Consider the following 22,268-nt stretch of genomic DNA (forward strand, 5'->3'; position numbering starts at 1 on the left):
AGTATCATTGCCAAGTGAAGGCTGTTGGACACAAAGTCTGAGCCATAAAACTGCCAACCTTAGTGTCATTTTGAACACGAAACCTGGTGGAAAATCATCACTACGATGAGGAATGTCTCCTTAGCTGCATAGATTTATTTTCAGGAGAGTATGCTGTCGAATGGAAACAGTGACGCCCGAGTTAAAACCTGCATGTCATGGTTACCATCATGGGTGCCAACTGCTGCTATTTATTCAATAGAAACCGTTAGGAATGCAAAGGGGGGGGGGGGAGATGTGCATAGACCCCCCCCCCTCCAAAAAAAATGGTGTGTTTTTAGTGTAAAAAGCCAATTATCAAAAACAGAGAAAGGAAGAAAAACAAAAGTTCTACAAGTGAAGCTTTTCTTTTGGCATTCCAGACATTCCTTCATGTTTTTCCTTTTTTTTTCTGTTCTCCTCCTTTCTGCATGAAACATTGTACTTACCTGCTGTGATCAAAGAGGCGGAACGAATTGGGCGAACACATTCACACACATGCTCGCACAAAAGACAGAAACTAAAGCACTGCGGTGCGCTGCCAGTGACAAATGAGACGGACAACGCTGAATAGAGCAGCAACTGGATACAGATCAATAGAGGAGTTCGACTGGTGTGTGTCCGGTCTATTAAAATGAGTTCTGTGGCGAACCTGCGCCACAGGCCCAGATGGAGAGGAGAAGAGGGAGGAGAGGGAGGAGAGGGAGGAAAGGGAGGAGAGGGAAAGGAGGGCTGTGAAAGAGAGGGAGGAGAGGGAGGAGAGGGAAGATAGGGAGGAGAGGGAGAGGAGGGCTGTGAAAGAGATGGAGGAGATGGAAGAGAGGGAAGATAGGGAAGATAGGGAGGAGAGGGAGAGGAGGGCTGTGAAAGAGAGGGAGGAGATGAGGAGAGGGAAGAGAGGGAGAGGAGGGAGAGGAAGGAGAGGAGGGCTTTGGAAGAGAGGGAGTCCCAGAGTGGCAGTAACACGGTGAGGCAGAGTAGAAAACAGAGGAGCAGTAAAGAGACGGAGAGTGTGATGACAATGAGTAGAAAGTTCTGCATTTGAGTGAGCCAGAGACATAAAAGTTAGATAATAGAAAGCAAATGGCGGTAAAGAAGGAGAGAAAAGTATTTTTAAAGCTTAGAGGGATGTAAAACAAAACACCCTCCCATTTGATCGGACTGAAAACCTGCAGATTTCCTATATTTGCCCAAATTACTTCTCTGTTTTTGACAGAAAGCAACAATATTTTCATCTTTTGTGGTGTCAGGTTGAAGATGTGTGTGAAGCACCCACGTTTTAGCTTCTTTGAAGCAACATGTGAGGCTTTGTCTGCTGCCAAGCAATTGAACACTTTCCTTCAAAGTCTTCACTATATGACGTATATTACATGAATCTGGACCATTGACTACATAAATGTGGACGTAGCTTTCGGGTCTGAAAAATGAGGCCGATGTGGAAGCGCCTCAAGCTGCAATACCACCGAGGGCATGTAGAGGTTGGCTTCGAAAATCCTTGGGCTCCACAGACTCCCGGTTTTGTAAGCTAAAGTCCCTCCTTCTTATTAGTTTTCTGACATTTCATCTAAAAAGAATCCCGTCATTAAATAGAAAATGAGAATCAAACGGACGTGTTTTGAGGGGGCGTGTCTGTTTGATTGACAGGCCTGTGGTGCAGTCAGGTTACGGCTATCGGTGGGCGGGATGTAGAAACCTGGGGTTTCCAATCAGGTCGAGTCAGATCCACCCGAGCTATGGTCACTTCCGGCTCCAAGATAGCGAGATGGCGACGGCCAAAATCCGAACTCGAGGCTTAAACGGCTGTTCACAAACCTGTGGGTGACGTCACTGTTGGTTGACGCTTGGTCTGGACTAACATGGATGCAAATTGAAACCTGAGTGCTTGGCGGAGGCCGACAACCACGAGGCTGTAGTCATATATTACTTCATGGATCAAACGTAGCCTGAGAGATGTCTGTGAATCTGGTTTTTAGTCTGCAGTGAGACACTGAAATTACATGTGAGAGAAGGACTAACACAGAGGAGGAGTACAGATAGAAGAAGAGGAAGAGAAAATGACAAAAGCCGGAAGAAGGGCGGTGAAGATCGTGGGCCCGAGCGTGAAGGAAGCGGCGAATAAGTGAGGAGGTGCGGAGGAATGAAGGAGAAAGGAAGGAGGGCGGAGAAGGGACGAGCATTCCTCGGCAGGGCCGTGAAGCCGGCGTACACGCGTGTCCGAAACTCGCATGCCCTGAAATTACTGGGAGGTAACTTAATCCAATTTCTAACACAAGGATGATGGCGCACACAGAGAGAGAGAGGTGGGAGGGGAGGGAGGGGAGGACAGAGAACAGGAGCGCTGACTAAGCATGGAAGACAGAAATAGAAGAGATGAGAATGACTGAGAAAAAAAAAAAAAAAAAAAAAAAAGGAGCGCAGAGGCAAAACAAAAGGCCAAAGATGAGCAGAAAAAGAGGGAGATTGAAGAGAAAGTGACGGGATAATGAAAGCAGGAAATGAAAAGGATGCCGTGCGATTAAAAGGGTGTGATTTGTCTGGAGGAAAGAAAGGGAATGAAAGTGAAGGGGCATTAATAGAGAGCGAGACCACAGAAGAGATTTCCCAACAGCGTAGATCAGAAAAAATTCATACGTGTCTTAACGTGTATGTTCACTTGCCGTTACGGCACACACACTCATGCACACACACACACACACACACACACACACACACACACACACACACACACACACACACACACACACACACACACACACACACACCCAGAGAGGAGTGTGTGTTCCCAACTGAGGATCTGGCAAAAGGCCAGCGACATGACAGATTAATTAACTTATCATCTGTTCCTTTAGTCATCTGATCTATTCTCACTGCATCATTTTGAATAAATACCAAGTTTTATGGATGCATATGTGCAGGCACGCACCCACCGAACACGTTCACGCACATAAAACCGATGTCATCTACCGACCTCGAATCCTTTCCCACATTAAATCTGTCTTTCGGGAACAGCAACCAAGCCTTAAATAAACTCCCACGCGCAGTGATCAGAGCAGGTGTCAAAGACCGAAATGCAAATGTGATTTTCTTTGATCAAAAAAATCGAGGGGGCAATCAGTGAAGGACGTCCCGCGCTGGTTTCACCATGACAATGTGTGAAATGAGGCACCGTGAGGCGGCAAGTAACCGCGAGTGTGTGTGTCTGTGTGCGTGTCATCATCTTGTATAATATTTCCGCCTGCTGCCAGACTCGCTGTGTCTCGGTCTCATCCAGATGGTCCCAGCAACAACAGACAGCTGGGAGTCCCCCGACCAGGCAGCCCGCTTCATCTGTCTGCCCGTCTTCAGGGCCGTCTGACAAAAATCCACCAGAACGGTCCATAAAATTAGCAGGAAATGCACCTCGTTGTGCCCGTCGGCAGTTTCTTTTTACATCAAGACAAAACTCGGCAGAACAACAGGCCGAGGCTAAAATCCAACCGAGTTTGGGATTTCTGACTTTGATTCCCGACATACTGCTCCCTCCAGCTTTTAATTTGTTCTTTGGCTGAGCAGCAAGCGTAAACAGTCCACGGATAGTCAATTATAGTCTGTTAAAGATTTTGAGATCGTTTCCCTACCTGAGTTTCCTCCTGCACCACTCTGTACTGCTCCTTCCAGACGGCCATCTTCGTGGCTTCGTCCTTCCTCAGCGCTCTCTCTTTCTTCAGCTCTGGACTCCAGAACGTCTTGATGGAGTTCATAGAAGAGCTCAATTTGGACTCTTTGCCCTCAAGCTGTAAAAAATAACATTAAACACAATGAATTTATTCAAATCAATGTTTATTTGTTTGTGCTGGAAGCCTGAAGAGACCCCGATTAAATCTACAGATTAACTTGTGTTGGCTTTTAGTTTGTCCTCAAAGCTCTAATCTTCCTTTTAAGCTCAAGACAGCAGAATTGTCGGGGGAGCTCCCAAAGTAAACAAACAGAAAAATAAGATAAACACATATTGCGAAATAAATGAATACTGACTTCTCTGCGTAGTAGTTCGTTCTCTCTCAGCACTTCTCTTAGCTGTGTCTGCAGGTCGGACATCGCACCTTCTCTCACCTGGAAACACACAAACAGTTAGTGGAACAAAATCCTCATTTCTGTTTGCGTTTTACATCATTTTCATCTCGTCTGTTTGCCGTGGCTGCTGCTAGCACTCGTGATCCTACGAAACTAAATTACAGAAAGTGAACCGTTCCTTCTCAAAGACACTGCTGGCGCTGAAAAGCTATTTCAATATGAAAAAATAAAACCTGGAAAGACCCTCACATAATGTATGTACAGCTGTTTGAAACTGCTGCCGAGATTAAAAACCTGTTCGGACATGACAGGGCAAAAAGTTTACGATCAACGGAAAAGGACACGTTTTATATATATATATTCTAACTGTCTTCACGGTTCCTTCAAATGTTGCAAAAAATATTTCAGCGTTAATGAGAAAAAGTTTCTCATGTGAATGTTTAATTCATCTTGACATCAGCGCAGAAGCGTATTAAAGAATTAAACATATCTCGGGTTAATATTTCAGACGCAAACTGCTTTGGCTTTCAAAAAGGTAATTTAGGGATCCTGCTTGTGTCGCAACAAATGCACATTAGAGACGTGTGACATTTGGAAACGAAAGTTAGCGAGCGATGAAAGATAAAAAAAAAATCTTTTGTTGTTTTGAGATTAGAAGTAGAAGGAGGAGAGCTGCGTCCCGAAGACATGAGCTCTCGGGTTATGACTAATGGTGCAGAGGTAGAGGGAGGGCAGACCTGAGTCTATTTAAACCTACTCATGCCCACAGTGCTCCTGTTTTATTCAGAGGCAGCCGTTCTGAAAAAGAAAATAACCATTTAGCACTTTGATAAATTCATTTCAAAAAGCCACCATCTTCTTTCCACACGGAGCCGGAGCAAACTTTTATCTCCGTGACAAAAGACTTTGTCCGCCGAGAACAAACGATTCTTTTATTTTTGACGCTTGTTGTAAGAAGGCTTCGCTTCGCTCAGAGGTGAGACAAAGATCGTCGACATACTAAATCAGTTCCGTCTCAATATTCCTTATTGAAAACTACAATTAAGATCTTCCATGTTGTCTCCTATTTTAGAGCATTTTTCTCTGAGGATAAGAACGTAACAGTAATGAGGATTTATGATTTTTATGGCCGGGAAACACTGAACAAACTGGTATTGTCCTTCAAAGTAAAAGGTCAACATTGAGGGAGATACACTTGATTACTTATTAAATCTCAGCAAGAAAGCAGATGAGCGCATACCCTGAAATGTTGAACTATTCCTTTAATGTCACTCCTTTTTAGGATATCCCTCAGAAACAAGTGTTTGCGTAACTTGTGCGGTTTTTAAAAATGGCGTTTCTGAGCTTTTGTTTTTTCAGTTTGCAGTTAAGCTGCATGTAAGATATTTAAGGTATAAAGATTTGAAGACAGAATATTATACAGAAAATCACTCTGGCTACATTTGTATGTGCTTCAACCTTCGGTTCACAAAATGTTGACTGCAGCGTAAAGAAGAACAGAACAGGGTGGAGCTTCACCTGTCTCATGGAGTGCGGCACAGTGGCCGCCTGTGGAGGATGGTTTTGCATCTCCCCTCCAAATGCTATTGCGTCACTGGGCATGACTCCTCCTCCTCCCCCTCCAGTGTGTATATTAGGACTGCTCCCCATGATGGCCGCCCTGACCCCATAGGGGACCCTGGCCCCGGCCCTGCCCAGGGTCATGGTGCTTTTGGGCAGCGAGGGATTCAGCCCACTGCCCAGACTCCCGATGCCGATGGGGTCCTCGACCGTGTCGGAGAAGTACATCGGCCCGCCGGTCGCATAGGCGGCATTAAGAGACTGAATATTCTCCATGGATAGAGTTTTCCCGGTGCCGGTGAGGCCGCCGGCGGAGCTGCTGCTGCTGTTTCGCCGGTGTCCTAAACGCGGGGAGCGAGGGAGGCGCGGGGAGCGGCCGGGACTCCCAGACGCCGATCCGTTACCATTGGATCCGATGACATCCAGCTTCGAGATGGAGCGGGAGCTACCGTACATATTGAGAGGAGGCGGGGCGTATGTTGTAGAAATGGGTGAAACGGCTAAATCATAAAATAGATGCTCAAAATTACACAAAACACAGGTCAGTAAAAGCAAGAAATGTCCCAACAGAAATCTGAAAAGTGAAGAGTGAAAGCGGAAAATTCTTGTACTGTTGCTCCTCTTGACTTGAAATATGTCATTGTGTTGACATAGCTGTGATCACGGCCTTTCCAACACCCTCACTGCAATCCATGGGCTTTGTTAGTAAGTAGGAATCAATAGGGCATCTCTTGGCAGCCAGACAATCCTCACAGCCTGAGATGATGAGATCACCTAAAAAGAAAGGGAGAAAGACAAAGACTTGTGATCAGTATATATGTATATATACTGAAGGTGCAGAGGAATAGGATTTTTTTCCAGGCTGTGGTTTTGATACATGCTCTTTTGAGTTATAGACTACTTTCATCTCTCAAATCCAGCAGTTGCTAAATGCAGAAATGACGATGTGATCAACAAATTAATACATGAATGCGAATACATTATAAATCAAGTGATAGTAGCTACTCAAATTCAAAAGATCCGTTTCATTTTCTTCTTTGATTTATGGGTATTCTGACAGAAAAGACAAGATAAGATTTTTAAAACATCACTCTCAAACAGCCCAGTGTCGAACCAAAGCATGTAACACACTCATCAGTCCAATGGAGGATATGGTGTCAGCGTCACGTTTTGCACGGCCCGAGCGTGAAAAAGCACGCGCATGTGTGACGAGGGCCGAAGGAGGAGGTCACGTGACGAAGCACAAAGAGGGATCAAATCTGCGGGGGGCGGGGGGGGGGGTTCGTCATGAGTGGTTGGATGCAGCAAACACAACAAGGAGACCTTGACCGTGGTCAGAGACCGTGAGAAAGCCAAAGTCAACGTGGATTTCTTTCCAGTAAATTAGCTCCATAACTTTTAACTTGCACGACACACGTTAAGCAACTTACATGAAACGTTACATACGTACAAATATTATCATACTTGCGTGAAATTACTGATTTGAACTCTAATCAAAATCAAAATGTTCCGTGTTTTTTGGTGCCTCACGAGGAGGACCGTGTCACTGACAGGATACCCTGTAGTGGACTGACAGGTGTGTTACAACGCTTTTCTGTGACACCAGGTCGTGTCAAAGGCCCCTTGACGTTATCCGACCCAATAATCATTGTCTAATTTTTTTTTTTTTTAAAGTATTGAGAAAGAGAAGAATAGTCGCATCCTTGCACTGCAGCAGAACCTACAAACTGCGCATAGAGACACGACGACCCCGAAAGCACGATAAAGCAGCCAGGCGTGACACTGCCACGAATGTCAACATAGATTAACAGCAGGTTAAAGAAAGACCTTAGAGGCCCAAAAAAAAACTCCACCGAGCTGCACGCACACACACAGGGAGAGAATACTAAGGCTGATGTAGTCTTCTACAAAGGCTGCTTTGTCTCGCCACCTCCCATTATCAGATCACACTGTCCAACACCTCTGGCCACCAAAACCAAAGACTCCGCACTGCAGCCGTCCTGACATCAGATCACACATTCAGTCAGCTGACTTCACGTCCATAATTAGCGGTGCTCTGCCCTGTAGGATGAACCACATGAGCAGAAACAGAAGAACTGATGATGGTTGTAATTCGGGCGGTTACATCTTGTTGTTGGTACATTTCATTCTGTAATAATAACAACATGAGAGGGAAGCATCGAATGGGGGGAAAAAAAATGAGAAATAAATTCCCATCTTGTTGCATTTCTGTTAATCACACTCCAGAAAATGATCAGTTACAGTAGATGACAAAAATATGAACTGCAACACACTGGATTGGATTGTCATTGCAGTGTATTGTGTGTGTGTGTGTGTGTGTGTGTGTGTGTGTGTGTGTGTGTGTGTGTGTGTGTGTGTGTGTGTGTGTGTGTGTGTGTGTGTGTGTGTGTGTGTGTGTGTGTGTGTGTGTGTGTGTGTGTGTGCGTTGCATGACATAAATAACTCACAAATTAAAACTGATTGAGGCAATCAGGTCGAAGACTCGTCGCAGTAGCTGTAAAAGTAAATAAATAATTTCCCATTCATGCTGCGCCTCTCTGGCTGCTCCACTTAAAGATTTAATCACAAATATTTTGCTGCTTTTTGCACAAAATCAACATAATTTATGAGCGTGGGCTAACACATGTTTCTGAGGTTGCTGGAATTTTAAGTTTTCTGTTGCAAATGCTCCAATCTCCCAGGGCCCCTGAACTATCCTCCATGTTTAAATTTGTTTGCATAAACAACACTGCTTCTGACTTTTGGTATGAATACTTGTCGCAGTAGAATTCAGAAGTTTTGGGTGCACATGTGCTCAAAATGACCAACAGCCGTCATCTGTTCCTTTGGGTATCCTTGGAGACGAAGATGTCACCGCTAGGTCTGTGGACACATGACCCATGGGACACGCACGGGTCATCTGATCCACACTCTCGGCTTACTAGCTGAGCAGCTTTAGAAATAGTCAACCCACAAAACACAGAAAATGTCACTATTTTCTCGGTGGTTTGCCTCTTCACTAAAACACATGATGGTTTTTAAGAGAAATACTGAAATTAATTTATATCCCAGTGACACTGTGGTTTTGAGCTTAAAACTGCTTTTAACGTCTGTAAGGTTGGGAACTTAAACAGCTCGGCGTTAACGATGGTAACTTCAACACTGGACGGGAACAATAAAGAAAGCAGTTTTAAAAATGGAATACAACAGCAAACATTTGAGTTTAGGTCTGATTCGCTGTGAAGCCTCTCAGTGGACACCTTTGAAATTTACACCCGCCACGGCCGCTGATGTTCAGCTTGGCACAGATCTCTGGTTCAGAGAGATGTTATGGACAGCCACAACCCCCCCCCCCCTTCACACACCCACCACACACACACACACACACACACACACACACACACACACACACACACACACACACACGTAAACAGGGACCATCTGCTCTCTCTCTCCCTTTGGGCCAAAAACACACACCTGGATAGAAACAGGCCAGGACCCTGCCTCTGGCGCACACACACACACACACACACACACACACACACACACACACACACACACACACACACACACACACACACACACACACACACACACAGTCCATGGACTTACACGAACGCTAAGCTGAGCACATGTGCAAATATACATATAGCTATATCAATCCACATTCAAACAAGCATTCAAATAGACAACACATTTACAGATGCAGCTCAGTGGCCGTGACTGATCACGTCACTGAGGGCACGCACACGTCTAATGCTTCATTTGAGGCCGATACGAGGATCAAGACACACACACAGAGTCAAAGTGTGGGTTGGGGGTTTCCCCCCTTCCTCTTCCTCTTCCTCCTCCTCCTCCAGACCTGCTGACTTGTACATAATATGTATGCTTATGTCCCAATTCTCACTATAATGCATAAATGTCAGAATGTCTGGCTTCATTTCATTTATTGAACACACACACACACACACACACACACAGCTCTTGGTTGTCGGGTGAAGAACGCAAGTTAGACGAAAGGCACTGAACGGTTACCAATCTATCACATGGCGAAACCACACACTTATTCTTTTGTTTTTATTGGCTTGAGGACCTCATGGAAAACACATCACACAGCATGTTGTGTTCTTTAAAGTTGCAGTCCAAGGGTCACATGAATAAACCAGCGGTGTGTCGTACCGGTTGGGGAACTTGTTTGTGGTGGTTTCTGACCCGGAGGTTGATTTCCGAAAAAGGATTTCTGAACGGGAAAACGCACAAAAATACATAACCAGCACGAGCACATGACTGTCCGAGACACTTCTGTCCACAGACTCGCCGTCCCTCTCGCCCTTTCCCACAAATGTGAAAAAGCAATGCGGCGCTGCCGTAAGAAAACATCTGTTCGACGCTCTTACACCCAAAGGTCGCAGGAGTTCACTCCTGACCTTGGAAACAGTGAATCTTCACCTGAGACTCACCTACAAGCTTTTATCAGAGCTGTCAACCCAAACGCTCAGCAGATGGGAGTTTCCTGGCAAAACTCAATAAGTGGGCAATCAATTACAATTTCTTTTTTTTGTCAACTTCTTTCTTTAAACTGCGTCACTGCACACACGTGTCTGTATGTTAAGATATCTATGAACACATTTAAGGCTGCAATTGAGGTTTATTTTCACACGCAATTAATCTGGTGCTTATTTTTTGCCAGTTTTTTTCAGTTAATCATTACAGCTATAAAATGTCAGCAACTTATCAAAAATAAAGTCAATTGCAAGTTCCTAAATGTCAAGACGTTCAAATGTCTTGTTTTATGTGGCCAACAGTAAAAAAAAAAAACACCACATATTTACTTTAATAAGCAGAGAAGACTACGAAAACGTTCCCATTCGAGAAGGTGGAATTATCTTAGCCAGTCAATTATTCAACTGATGCTACAGCTGTAATCAGACAAACTGTTAGCAAATAGTAGAAATTAGACACGACTGTAAATATGCCACCCAACTAAACTTCTGGAGCAGTTTCTGAAACAGACCTGAAATGAACTCTGGAACCAAAATAACCTCGTTTAAGTCTACAAAAGTTCTCTGCAGGAAACACCAGCTCACACAACGTCCTGTGTTTCATCCTCTGCCTCCCTATATAGTCGACGTTACTCCTAACAACTATATCTCATCTTCCCTCCACACACTCGCAGGGGCTATATTAGGCCTCGTCAAACTCCCACAAGGCCACCAAGCATACTTGTGTAGATATTCAAAGCACATACAGAAGTCATGAAACTTTTGGCCATTTTTGGTGGAAAGACGCTTTAAACACAACAAGTTACGACTTTTTAGAGCTACAGAGCGACACCATCATTCATTTGGAGTCCTATCTCTGCCCGCCTGATGGACGTAGTCCAATATTTACTCTCCTTCAGCTGTTTTTGGTCTCCACCGGCTCCTGACAAAAAATATCTGGCTCTTCAGCTGCTCAACGCTCGAGAATATTGACCAAGCAAGTTGCTAGTTATTAAAAGAGCTCGTTCTGCTGTTTCAGCTGAAAACTACATCGAGTGAAACAAAACACTGAAGCTGCAGGCGGGAAAATCAAAACAACGAGCTAAAACGCAGCGCTGAGAGGAGCGAGACTGTCAGCACAAGCCCATATCCCTCTCGTACAATTAGTCATGGGATTCATTGCTACGATAAAACTATTGATTATCGTTACATTTAACGATGCTCGCACTGCTAGGACCGAGCAGACGTGCAGGAAGGTTTAAGATGGAGCAGCAGGAGAGTCTCCGGAGATGGTTTTCAGTGACACGAGAGAGGGACGGTGTTGGCTTGAAAAACCGCCACCTGTATCGTGTCACTTTCTTTTTCTCGTCCCACTCCTCGCCTCCGATCCCTGGTCTCACCGATGCCTCCACTTCCCCTCGCTGCCTCTCTCCTCCTCCGCCATCAGCATTCCTGAAGGTGTCCACTGGGAGCTATTTATGGTGACAACCACACATCCGTGTGGCGCGCAAACACGCACCGCCAGCCTATACTTAGCCGGCTGGCGTTTCGGCGCGGGAGCCGAGTTTGACAAAGTTGGGTCTCTCACCCGGAGATCGGGGATCATAAGAACACACTCCGGGGGACAGCGTCTCTCACCGGAAGTCGTCTCGACAGCCCCGCTGAAGTGGCGAGTCGGTGCGGCTCTGAACGTGATCTGTCTGGAGACCTAAAGAGGATGACCCCGCCGTTCACCGGATTCTGCTTTTGTAAACCTTCGCCGACGCTCTTTACGCTTCCAAAAATCAGCATGAAGGCCTGATTGTTCTTCGTCTAAATAATGCAACGGGGCCGTGAATGATCTCAGCATCACGAGACAATTCCAGAAAAGCCGGACCATGTAGCTGCTCGCGTTTTATCCGGGGGACATATTTATCAAACGTTCAAGAATCATGGCCAACGCACTGCCTACTCCCACATGCAGTAAGACTAAACTTGAATGACATGAATCCACTGAGCAGAGACAGGGATTTCCCTGCCTGGCGTTCATCCTTTGGCCTACATTTCACTGCAGCGTCTGATGTACTATTCTGCACAAAAACAAAAAACAAAAAATAGGATGTAATCCTTAATTGTTAAAGACGTTTAATTTTTACTGTATCTGACTGTGTGAAATTCTTAACATCTTCACGCAGGGGCAAAAACATCCACGTGAAATGAACAACAATCGAATAACAGGAAATTAGCTGAGACGGAAACAAAAAAAAAGCAACCAAACTGAAACTCTGCTAACCGAGATACAGCAGAGAAATCATAACAAAGCTCGTGAGGGAAATTAATTCCTGCATTAATTAGGCTGTTTGCTCCTGTGATAAATGCAAAAACACCAAAAAAAAAAAAAAAAAGTGGTGTAACATCCTACAGATACAGACTCTTCTCCTCAACCCTGAATTATACATATTACTCCCCGGGCTGCCCGCGACTAAAGATTCTGCTAATCGACTAATATTCGTTAGTTTAAGACGACCGTCGACTAGTGGTCGACGGATTTAAATATTCAAACATGGCAATTTTTTGGGGCATCAGAAAATGGTTCCAGGGCAGATGAAGAATGCGAAAACTAATGTTGTTAACACTGTGCTGCATTATAGAGAAACACACAACTGTTATAATACGATTTTAAACTGTAACTTTTACAGGCGCAAGCAGTTTGAGTTTTTTTTTGTTTTTTCCTGCAACTTAATGAATGATGAGAACCGCTCCCTCCACTGGTTACCAGTAGCCGCCCGCATCCGTTTCCAAACATTGGTACTTGCGTACCGTGCTGTGAACAGATCGGGTCCAGTCTACATCCAGGACATGGTCCAACCTTACACCCCAGCCCGCTCCCTCCGCTCTGCTTCTACCAATCGGCTTGTTGCTCCTCACTGATCTAAACACTCTACAAAATCACAACTGTTTGGCTCCTAAATGGTAGAACGAGCTCCCCACCGACATCAGGACAGCAGAAACTCTGAACATCTTCCGCCACAAACTAAAAACACACCTCTTCAGACTTCACCTTGAACAGTAGAACTTTAGTAGAACTTAAAATGACACTTACTTTTAGCACTTTGTAGTTTGGCTTTCTTGAAGAAATTGTATTTTCTTGATTCCTGTTGTTCTGGGTTTTGTACCCTCATGGTTGAAATGCACTTATTGTAAGTCGCTTTGGATAAAAGCGTCAGCTAAATGAAATGTAATGTAATAATGTAATGTAACTCAGTCGACGACAACTTTTCTCATCGGCTGACGCCGAGTCGACTGCTTGGGGGCAGCCCTGATGTTTTCAGCCACATTTTGTATTATGTCAATGTCTTTATCCAGTGACTCCAAAATAAGTGTCAGGAGGTTTTTCTTACCGCAATCCTCAGGGACCTACTCTTCAAAGGCTGGAAAACATTAAGAGAAAGACATTTTACGAACAACTTTTATTCTTACGGTTGCACATGTAAGTAAAGGTAAGTCATTTTTACTTTTTGCTCGAATTCAAAATTTCACTTTTTTTTGCAGCCTGATAAATTTAGTGCAGTTTTTAATGTATGTGGTCTTACTGTGTTCAATCATCACAACCGTGCGGTGCATAGCTCATGCAATGCTGCCGTTTTTTTTTGTTGTTTTTTTTAAAGTATTGTGATATCGAGGTTCATCCCCTACACAGACACAAGATACAGTGTCCATGTTAGGGCGTGATATTGAGGATAAATCATAAATGACACTTTGGTGCTGCATTTCTGACCAAACTGCAACACGTATAAAATCATTACTTCACCATTTCTGTAGAAATTTAAGCAGGAATGTTTTTGTTTTTTTTAATTCACTTCTAAAACTGGATTTGTGCTTCGGACAGTTCAGCCAACTAACCCCGCAGGCGGGATATTGTTTTTAATTAAATGGACAGACCAATTAATTTTAGTCTGCATAGAAAGATATTAGCAGTCTGGGGCAGTAAATAATGTGTTTGGCAGCAGATGTCTGGGCAAGATACAGATTTTGGCATTGCAACTTCAGCCACTGGCTCTATCTGCGATAACACACAATATGGTTCAGACACTGGGAAGCACAACACTGATATGGGACTGATACCATCAGCTGTAGTCTATTGTGTGCCACAGGAAATTAATCCAAGATGCCGGCTGGGCAAACAAAGTGCGCACACAATCATGCACTCTAACTCGTAACACGTAACCACGTACATAAACGCGCAGGAAGGTACATCGATGTCATGCGCAGGCAGAAACACACATCGGGCTCATCTCATCTTGGATGCTGCCTACATAACAAATACGGAAAATGTACCGCCGAGACCTGACAATTAACACAAAGGCAGGGAAGCACAAAGCTAATTCAGGAGTGTGTAGTTAATTGAGAGTGTAACACCCCCACACCCACCCCCAGGCTCCTTGTGTAAAGAGGAACATGCTCGTACAGTCAATTTACCAGCTTCAGTGAGAATAAAGTGAGTGGAAAAGGTGACCCAAGCATCTTTTCAAACATATATGAACAGTTACCATCACAACAAGGTGGTGTAAATAAATCCTCCGCCTGGCAAAGCGATTAAAAACTTGAATGAATACCAAACGTGACATGGTCCTATAATAGAGGGGAGATCTGGGAAATGGTTTGAAAGAACTGTTTTAATAAGGCTCTCATGTTGGGAAAACCTTGAAGCCTTAAAACCACAATTTTTTTTTTTTTGGAAAATCAATTAATTAATTCGAAGAAAGAAATGTCAAGACAACTTTTTTTTTTTTTTTTTTTTAACAAGCCTGTAGGTGCAGAGCCTGGACATTAAAAAAAAAAAAAAAAAAAAAAAAAAAAGGTAAAGTGTTGACAATAATCTGGAAGGAAGCAGCTCAGTTCTCTGACTGGATGGTCCCGGAGGAGGGGCGGTGCCAAGAAACAGGGCTGTGGGCGGCACACGGGAGGAAATCACGGCGCCCCTCCCACCCCCACCCCCACCACCACCTTTCCCCTGCCTACATAAACATGATCATATCACGTCTATGTTTCGCTCAAGTTAAATTGGTTTGGAAAGGTGCTGTTATCAGTCTTGCACAAGTTTTCTATGTCGGGCTGCAGAACCAGCAGGGGTCCTGTTGGAGATATTACAACTAATAGCCCGCTCGTGGGAATATTAGGGCAAGAGGTGAAATTTAATATCGAGTACTACAGGCACACTTTGAAGTCCCTCAGGGAATATTAGTGGTACCACAGGAGATAAACCCGCTATGAACTGCAATAATGTGAGCAAACTGGCGCTGTAATATAATATAATATAATATAATATAATATATAATGTGGTTTTGAGAAACTAGGAGGCTGTCGGCAGCTTCATGTGCCGCCTGCACCACAGCGAACAGATTGATAATCGCATTTCGACAGACACGTCGTGTTATTAGTGTCAGTCAGCTACAATTGGTTTATTTGAAGTGAGCTCGCGTCGCGTCTTAAATGACAGCTTGCTGGCCAACAACACGCAGACGGTCCGGTGGTCCGGTCCGGTGGTCGGTCCGGTCCGGTCCGGCGGACAGAGACCCGCGACCGCAGGCGACGTCTCATCCACAGCTGACCCGAAACTGCTGCGCCTCGAAGCGGCCATCAAATTTTAATTATGTTGTTTTTTGTTGTTGTTGTTGTTGTTGTTTTTTGCCGACGTCCCTGTTATTCCTCAAACGTGGCCCCGCGCACAAACACTGACAAGCGAGCACACACATGGGAGGGACGGAGGGACAGAGGGACGGAGGACCGAGAGAAGTGGCCGGCGTGACTACAGCACGGACACGGAGGAGGCCTGTGGAAGAAAACACACACACACACACACACTAACTTCCAGTACTCACTGCGGCGGCTGTTACCGTCGCTGCCTCTCGGTTGTGAAATAAGGTCTGTGTTAAAAAATAAAAATAAAAATAAAACACACACACACACACAGGAGGAGGGAGGCTCGTCACATATCCTCTTCAGTTATCCTGCTGCTGTCAAAACCTCGGAAGTGACGCGGCTTCGTAGCCGAACAGCGAGCCGAGGTGAGTCGCTCTCTTGTCGGCTCGTCTCCGCTGTCTCCGTTGTCTCCCGTCAGTCTGTCTCTCCCTCTTTTCCGTCTCTTCGCCACCTCCGACACTGGCGAGGCTTCCCCCCGCTGCTCGGCTCTGCACGGGCGCTCCCGTGACGTCACCGCGGCGGAGCGCGCGTCTCCGAGACGTATCCCGTCCTCTCTGCCGGTCGGGTCGCGTGCACGATAATCCATTATTATTATTAAAAAAAAAAAATCAAATAAAAACTCGCACGGAAATGAGAAAATGCCTTCCATCTTGGCATCAGCTTAACTTAATATTATCCATATTGTCCATTAAGGCTAACCTTTATTTGTATATCCTGTGAAACAACCCCTTTAGGGTTGTTTACGGACGAATTAAACAAGTTATACAATCATTTTGGTGGCTATGGCCTTCTTTTTCACATTATTTATAACATTTTACTGTTGTACCTGTATTCACTTGGCTTGTTTAATCTATACTAATGCACCATATTTTGTCAGTATAATCTTACATACGATACAATATACTGTACTGTAGTTCACAAAATTGTGGCAGAGTAGAACAATACAGCAACATGAAATGGAAATAAAATATAAAAGAATTGAATTGACAGCTTCTACACTTTGTTTGATTAATTAAAAATACTATTGGCACTTGTGTCATTTATATCTGCAGAAGCTTCACACGTTTAGCAGTGGAATAAGTCCGAATTGAATGACATATATTGCAGCAGTAAAAGCAAAACACCATAATGTAACACAACTAGGCTAAAACTCTGCAGTAAAAATATGCAAAGGTTTCATTAGTAAATTGTACTTAAGTATCAAAAGTAAAAGTGCTCCTGCAGAATTGCCCCTGGTGTGACTTCAAAGTACATTTCAACAGCACTGAAGAGGGGTACTTTAGCAAATGCACCTAATTAAGCTATACTACTGGACTTCACAGATTAAGCCCAGCCTCCTGTATTTAAGCGATGTATAAAGCCTACTACATTTGGGACAGTGGGCTACATTAATATGTACCCTCAGAAAACAGATTAGTTGGATTAACGACTACGTCCTACGACAGGAAAATATGGGGACGTTTTAATAACTTAAGTACTTTTATAAGCACTTGATCACTATTTGGTTTGTTAGGTCAATGACTAAACAAACAGACCTTTACTCAGCAGCCTTTTTAACCTGTCAAACACAGGTGTAACTAAGGTTTTTTTAAACTGCTCCATCATTGTAATTGCCAGATCAGAGACATAATTATTAATGTTATTAATAACACCTGTGCTTTTACTGCAACAGGTCAACATTTCAGCTGCAGTAAAGGCCAACTAATGTACCATCACACAACAATAACACCGTTGTCTGTTTTTCTTGTTTGTTTCAATATCTTTTAAAAACTAAAAAAAACTTTGCACTATTGTTTAGTCAGTTTTAATTTAATTTAATTATTCTATTTTTTATTTTATTCTATTTTATTGTATATACTGTGCATTTTTATATTTAATATTTCTTTTACTGTTAATTTACTGCTTTCCTGTATCTATAAATGCTGCTGTAGCAAAAACATTTCCCCTTGGGGATTAATAAAGTAACTAACTACCTACCTACCTGCCTACCTACAGTAATATAAACAACAATATAAACAGCATTGGGTGCCCACCATCAGACTCCAACAGGCAAATCAGGAACAAAACAACTAAAGCTTGATGTCATGGTTCATCTGGCGCAGGTATTGACCATAACATTATGCCCACAGAGCAATACTAACATCAATACAGTTCACCTTCAACCTTTGTTGAACTTTGTCCTCACAGTCACACACAAACAAAGTTATAGATTACCGTTTGATTTGGATTTCCTTTTGACCAAGAAAGGACTGTCAAACTTTGTCATCTCATTTTTCTGGATCCACAATAATAGACCTTTATTGATTTTATCACAAGATGGATTTGAAGCCATTTTTTTTTTTAAGTTGAATGCGAGATGGTCTTAAGGAGAGATGAGATTCAAACTGGAGCTTTTAAATCAATAATAGCAGGCTGCATTCGTGGAAGCTGTATGGTTCAATAAAATACCCCGAAGGAAACAACTTGAATGATGATTTGTAGTTGTGTAAAACTTAGTATTAGATCACTTAGTCTGGTTTGTTTCTTATCTTCTACTGAGTAGGTCAGTGAGCTTTTTAGTGTGATACTCACAAGTTATACATCAGATATCGGATCTGTGACAAGTTCACATCCCGAATGACTGGATGACCTACATACAGTATCAAACCAGAGTGTGTGGCATATTTCATAGCTGGTCACTCTGATGACCAAGGTCTCTTTCATTGTCTCTCTCTTGCACACACACAATTACACATTATCCTAAAGAAATATTTCCAACCCGACACTGAACAAAGACAGACTACACACACACACACACACACACACACACACACACACACACACACACACACACACACACACACACACACACACACACACACACACACACACACACATTCACACAAACACACAGTGTCCCAGTTCCCTGGGCGCCAGTCAGTCAGACAGCCGAGGTATAAATAGTCTCCTGGCTTAAGTTCTCCTTGAGAGGAACACATCAGGATTGGTGGACCAGCGCGATCTTCTGGCGTCTCCGCTAACTTACGTAAAAAAATTGTGTTTTTATTTTTACATGTAAAGATACCATGGTCGTGAAAATACTACGTTTTTCTCTTATTACAACTCCATTCAAATGAAATGTGAATTCCATCATCATGCATAAATGTTAACAGTGGAGTGAACAGATAAGAGAATAAAAAAAGACTCCTCTGAACACACTGCCCAGCAATACACTTAAAAATAGAGCAGAAATCAATGTAATTAGGGGTAATGCAAAAATTTAAATCTGAGAAGGTCATTTTTTTAAAGACATGCACGTTTATTAAGCAGTTTAATACAAATCAGCTGTAGAAAACATATTATAAAACCAGTGGTTTTACAGTTCTTTTATCAGATATGATTTGGCAGAGCAGATAATGAGTTTAAAAATGGTAAGTTAGAAAATAAAAAATAATGCATCTTGGAGTTATTGCTATCAAAACATAAAGCATCATTTGTTTCACAATGTTGGTTATATGTTCACAAATATCTGCTTAAATTTAAAAATTAAAAAAATACTGTAACTGACAAAAAGATGATTGATTCTGAAAAAAGTTGACAGTCTCTGACATCACCTGCATATTTGTAAGCTGTGACTATAATGCTAACCTACAGAATACAGGAGCCTATATATAAAAAGCATTTTTGAAAGTAGCTATTAAATGGATTTGGTTTCCCATGATGCCTCTGTCCAGGCCTTGATTTCTTACCCCCTTCAGTTCGCTCAGAAACAGACCAGAACATTGGTTAAACAATAGTGCCACCCTCTGGTTAAATATCGGTATTGCAACATGCATGTACATAACTGACCTACCTTGTATTTTTTTGTACTACTTAAAATGATGAAGGCTAGAAAATATATAAATGTATATGTAGAGTATTTATACATTACAATGAGCCTTATTGTCATTGTGATACTTCTGCTGCCTTTAAATTGTAAATATTTATCTGATGCAGAAAACACACTCTACTTCATATTCAACAACATATATGCCTCAAGATGATCAAACAGATGGTTAGATGTGAAATCTGAAATGAGAAAATCTTTTGGCAGAGGTTACACGCTCATGTCTCCTGGTACATGTGGCACCTTAAATTGCAGGAGCTACAGGAGTGATTACAAGCATGTCATCAGTGAAGAGGCCAAAGATCGGATAGAGCTTTGGTCTGTTACTTAAGGATGTGCCCACCATGGAGTAAAGAAACGCTTTTAGAGCTGGTGTGGTCTCTGTGAAGGTGCATCCTGTGTAGGAGTAGATCAGAGTCCTGGCTTCCACGTCATAGAAGGAGACCTCTCCCTTCTCATAATCAACAAACACACCTACTGTTTGGAGTTTCCAGAGCAAATGAATGGTGTTGTCACCAGGAGCAAAACATTCATGCAGGTAATTCGTGGAATATCCAGTAAATGTCCAGGCTCCGTCCTCAGACTGAGGGATGTGAAGTATCTGCTTGTCAATGGACTCTTTGACCACTCCCAGGAGCCAGACACGACTCCCACTGATCTGAACCTCATAGTAGAACCTGCCTGAGGAAAAACCATCTGTCGCAAGGACATAATTTTGACATTGAAAAGGATTCCTAAAGAAAGGAGGGACAAATAATTTACTTTTACGAAACGTCAGTCGTTTCCCATCCTCGGACACCAAGAGATCGGAGTGGGCTGTGGCTGCATCCAGAGTCACGTTCACTTCGTTGCACTGCTGGATCATCATCAGCTTGTCCCGTGGCGGCTCCCACACCTCTCTGATAAAATCCTCTGTCTCCAGTTTTTCAGCTGCATCGGCCTGTACGGCGGCATCACAGCCGTCGGACGACATGACTTTACGAATAAGGATCTCCATCTCATCACGGAGAATCTTTTTCAGCTGAGCGACGGATTTTTTCACCATCCCCACATCAGTCCGTTGACTGATGTCAGTACGGTTTTGTGTAAATGGAGGGTTGAATAGGTCTTTAACATGCGCAGGGAAGTGGAAGGATGGCCAGCTCTGCAGCAGGTGCAGGTGGTCCTCTGTTTGTAAAAGCTGCTCCATTTCTGATCTTCTCCTCTTCAACTGAGCAATTTCTTTTTTCAGATGTGTCATGCGGTGTCATGCGGTCTACAGCTTGTGCCGTTGCTGCTTTCTGCTTCTCCCGGATCAACTCAATCAGCTCGTCCTGGCTTCTTCGCTGAGAGGCCACCAGAGCCGTGAGAACATCAACAACATCTGCTACCTCTCTCTTCGACTCTTTCTTGCTCTGTTCAACAGAGGATTTGGTTTCCTCGACGCTCCTGGATTTAATGTTTTCCATCAACTTTATTTCTATCGTCGCATTCTCCAGCCAGGCTTTCCTCTCTCTGAACACATGCTCTAACGGAACAACTCCGTGCGCCACATGGTCGTCTTTCGAGCACATGAAACACACACACGCCTGGTCGGTGCGACAGTAGAGCTCCAGCATCTTATCGTGCTTCTTACACACCCGATCCTCCAGGTTTGGCACGGGGTCAACCAGCATGTGCTTCTTCAGACCCGCGGCTCTCCGATGAAGCTCCAGGTGAGGCTGGCAGAACGAGGCCAAGCACACCACGCACGTCTTCTGGGCCAGGCGCTTTGGCCTGGGACAGACGTCGCAGGCCACCTCCTCTGGTTTGGCGGAAATCTCATCTCCACCCTCCACCCTCATGGTGTTGAAATGCTCCATCATGTCTCTGAACTCTGTGTTGACGTGGAGCTGTGGTCTACTGCAGAAACTTTTCATACAGAGAGGACACTGTGCCCGGTCACTCCGGTCCCAGTACTCCGTGATACAAGTCTTGCAGTAGTTGTGTCCACATGGAGTCGAGACAGGTTCAGTGAAGTCATCGAAACAGATTGAACACTGGAGGCTGCTGGCTGAGGCCATGTCTGCAAAGAGAAAGGATGATTAGGATTTTTAATTTCAAACCCCAAAAATGTGAAAACTAGTTTGTCGGGTAAAATTTTGGCATTTACTTGGTTGTCTATGTTTCAATTTCTTATTGCCTATGTCCATTTGACACGCTGCTTAGAGCGGCATGTGCATGTTGCTATGACAACACCGGAAGTTAACGCGCGAATTTCCTCTCTTTTATTTTGAATTGTCAAGTTTTTTTTTTTTCTTTGACGTACAGTAGTTAATATACATCTTGCTTGGTGTCATTTCAGGTCAGTGAATTAAACTGCAGTACGTCTTCTTAAATGAAACCTCAGAGACATCTGCAATGTGACCCTGACTGCACTGATTGTTGAAAGACATCAGAAGTCAACATTTTTTTTAAAACATCTGGTTTAATTTTGTATTTTAAAAGATTATTACAATATCCATTGTGTCAAATTTTCACCTGAAGAGTAATTAAAGTCGTCAAATAAATCTAATGGAGTAGAAAGTATGAAGTAGCATCAAATGGAAATACTCGAGTAAAATACAACACAAATGTTCCTAACTTTCCACCAC

General features: G+C 43.5%; 2 protein-coding genes across 9 annotated transcripts in view; both read right to left on the bottom strand.

Moving 5' to 3' along the window:
- The window catches only part of LOC138621741 (ELKS/Rab6-interacting/CAST family member 1-like), a 132,759-nt gene extending 116,469 nt beyond the window's left edge, over positions 1-16,290 (bottom strand). For 4 of the 8 annotated variants that reach the window (XR_011310960.1, XR_011310959.1, XM_069699991.1 and 1 more), the window contains exons 1-4: positions 15,971-16,289; positions 5,587-6,402; positions 4,030-4,107; positions 3,636-3,791 (exon numbers count right to left, since the gene is read on the bottom strand). Coding sequence is in view for 5 of the 8 variants with exons in the window: in XM_069699991.1 (XP_069556092.1) it covers positions 3,636-3,791; positions 4,030-4,107; positions 5,587-6,084 (732 nt within the window). In the remaining 3 variants the exon portion in view is untranslated. Of the gene's footprint in view, positions 1-3,635; positions 3,792-4,029; positions 4,108-5,586; positions 6,403-15,970 lie in introns of all 8 variants that reach the window. The other 4 variants (XR_011310958.1, XM_069699988.1, XM_069699986.1 and 1 more) reach the window with 2 other exon arrangements.
- Positions 16,291-19,068: 2,778 nt separating this feature from the next.
- Positions 19,069-21,698, bottom strand: LOC138621705 (E3 ubiquitin-protein ligase TRIM39-like). Its single transcript, XM_069699940.1, is given in 2 exon segments — positions 19,069-20,902; positions 20,904-21,698. Coding segments are annotated over 2 exon segments (1,797 nt in total). The 3' UTR covers positions 19,069-19,900.
- Between the last annotated feature and the right edge of the window lie 570 nt (positions 21,699-22,268).

This window comes from Brachyistius frenatus, unplaced genomic scaffold (assembly GCF_029030835.1).
Source record: "Brachyistius frenatus isolate BFR_SWC_R1_liver_20210118 unplaced genomic scaffold, ASM2903083v1 Contig_32, whole genome shotgun sequence".
Lineage (NCBI taxonomy): Eukaryota > Metazoa > Chordata > Actinopteri > Embiotocidae > Brachyistius > Brachyistius frenatus.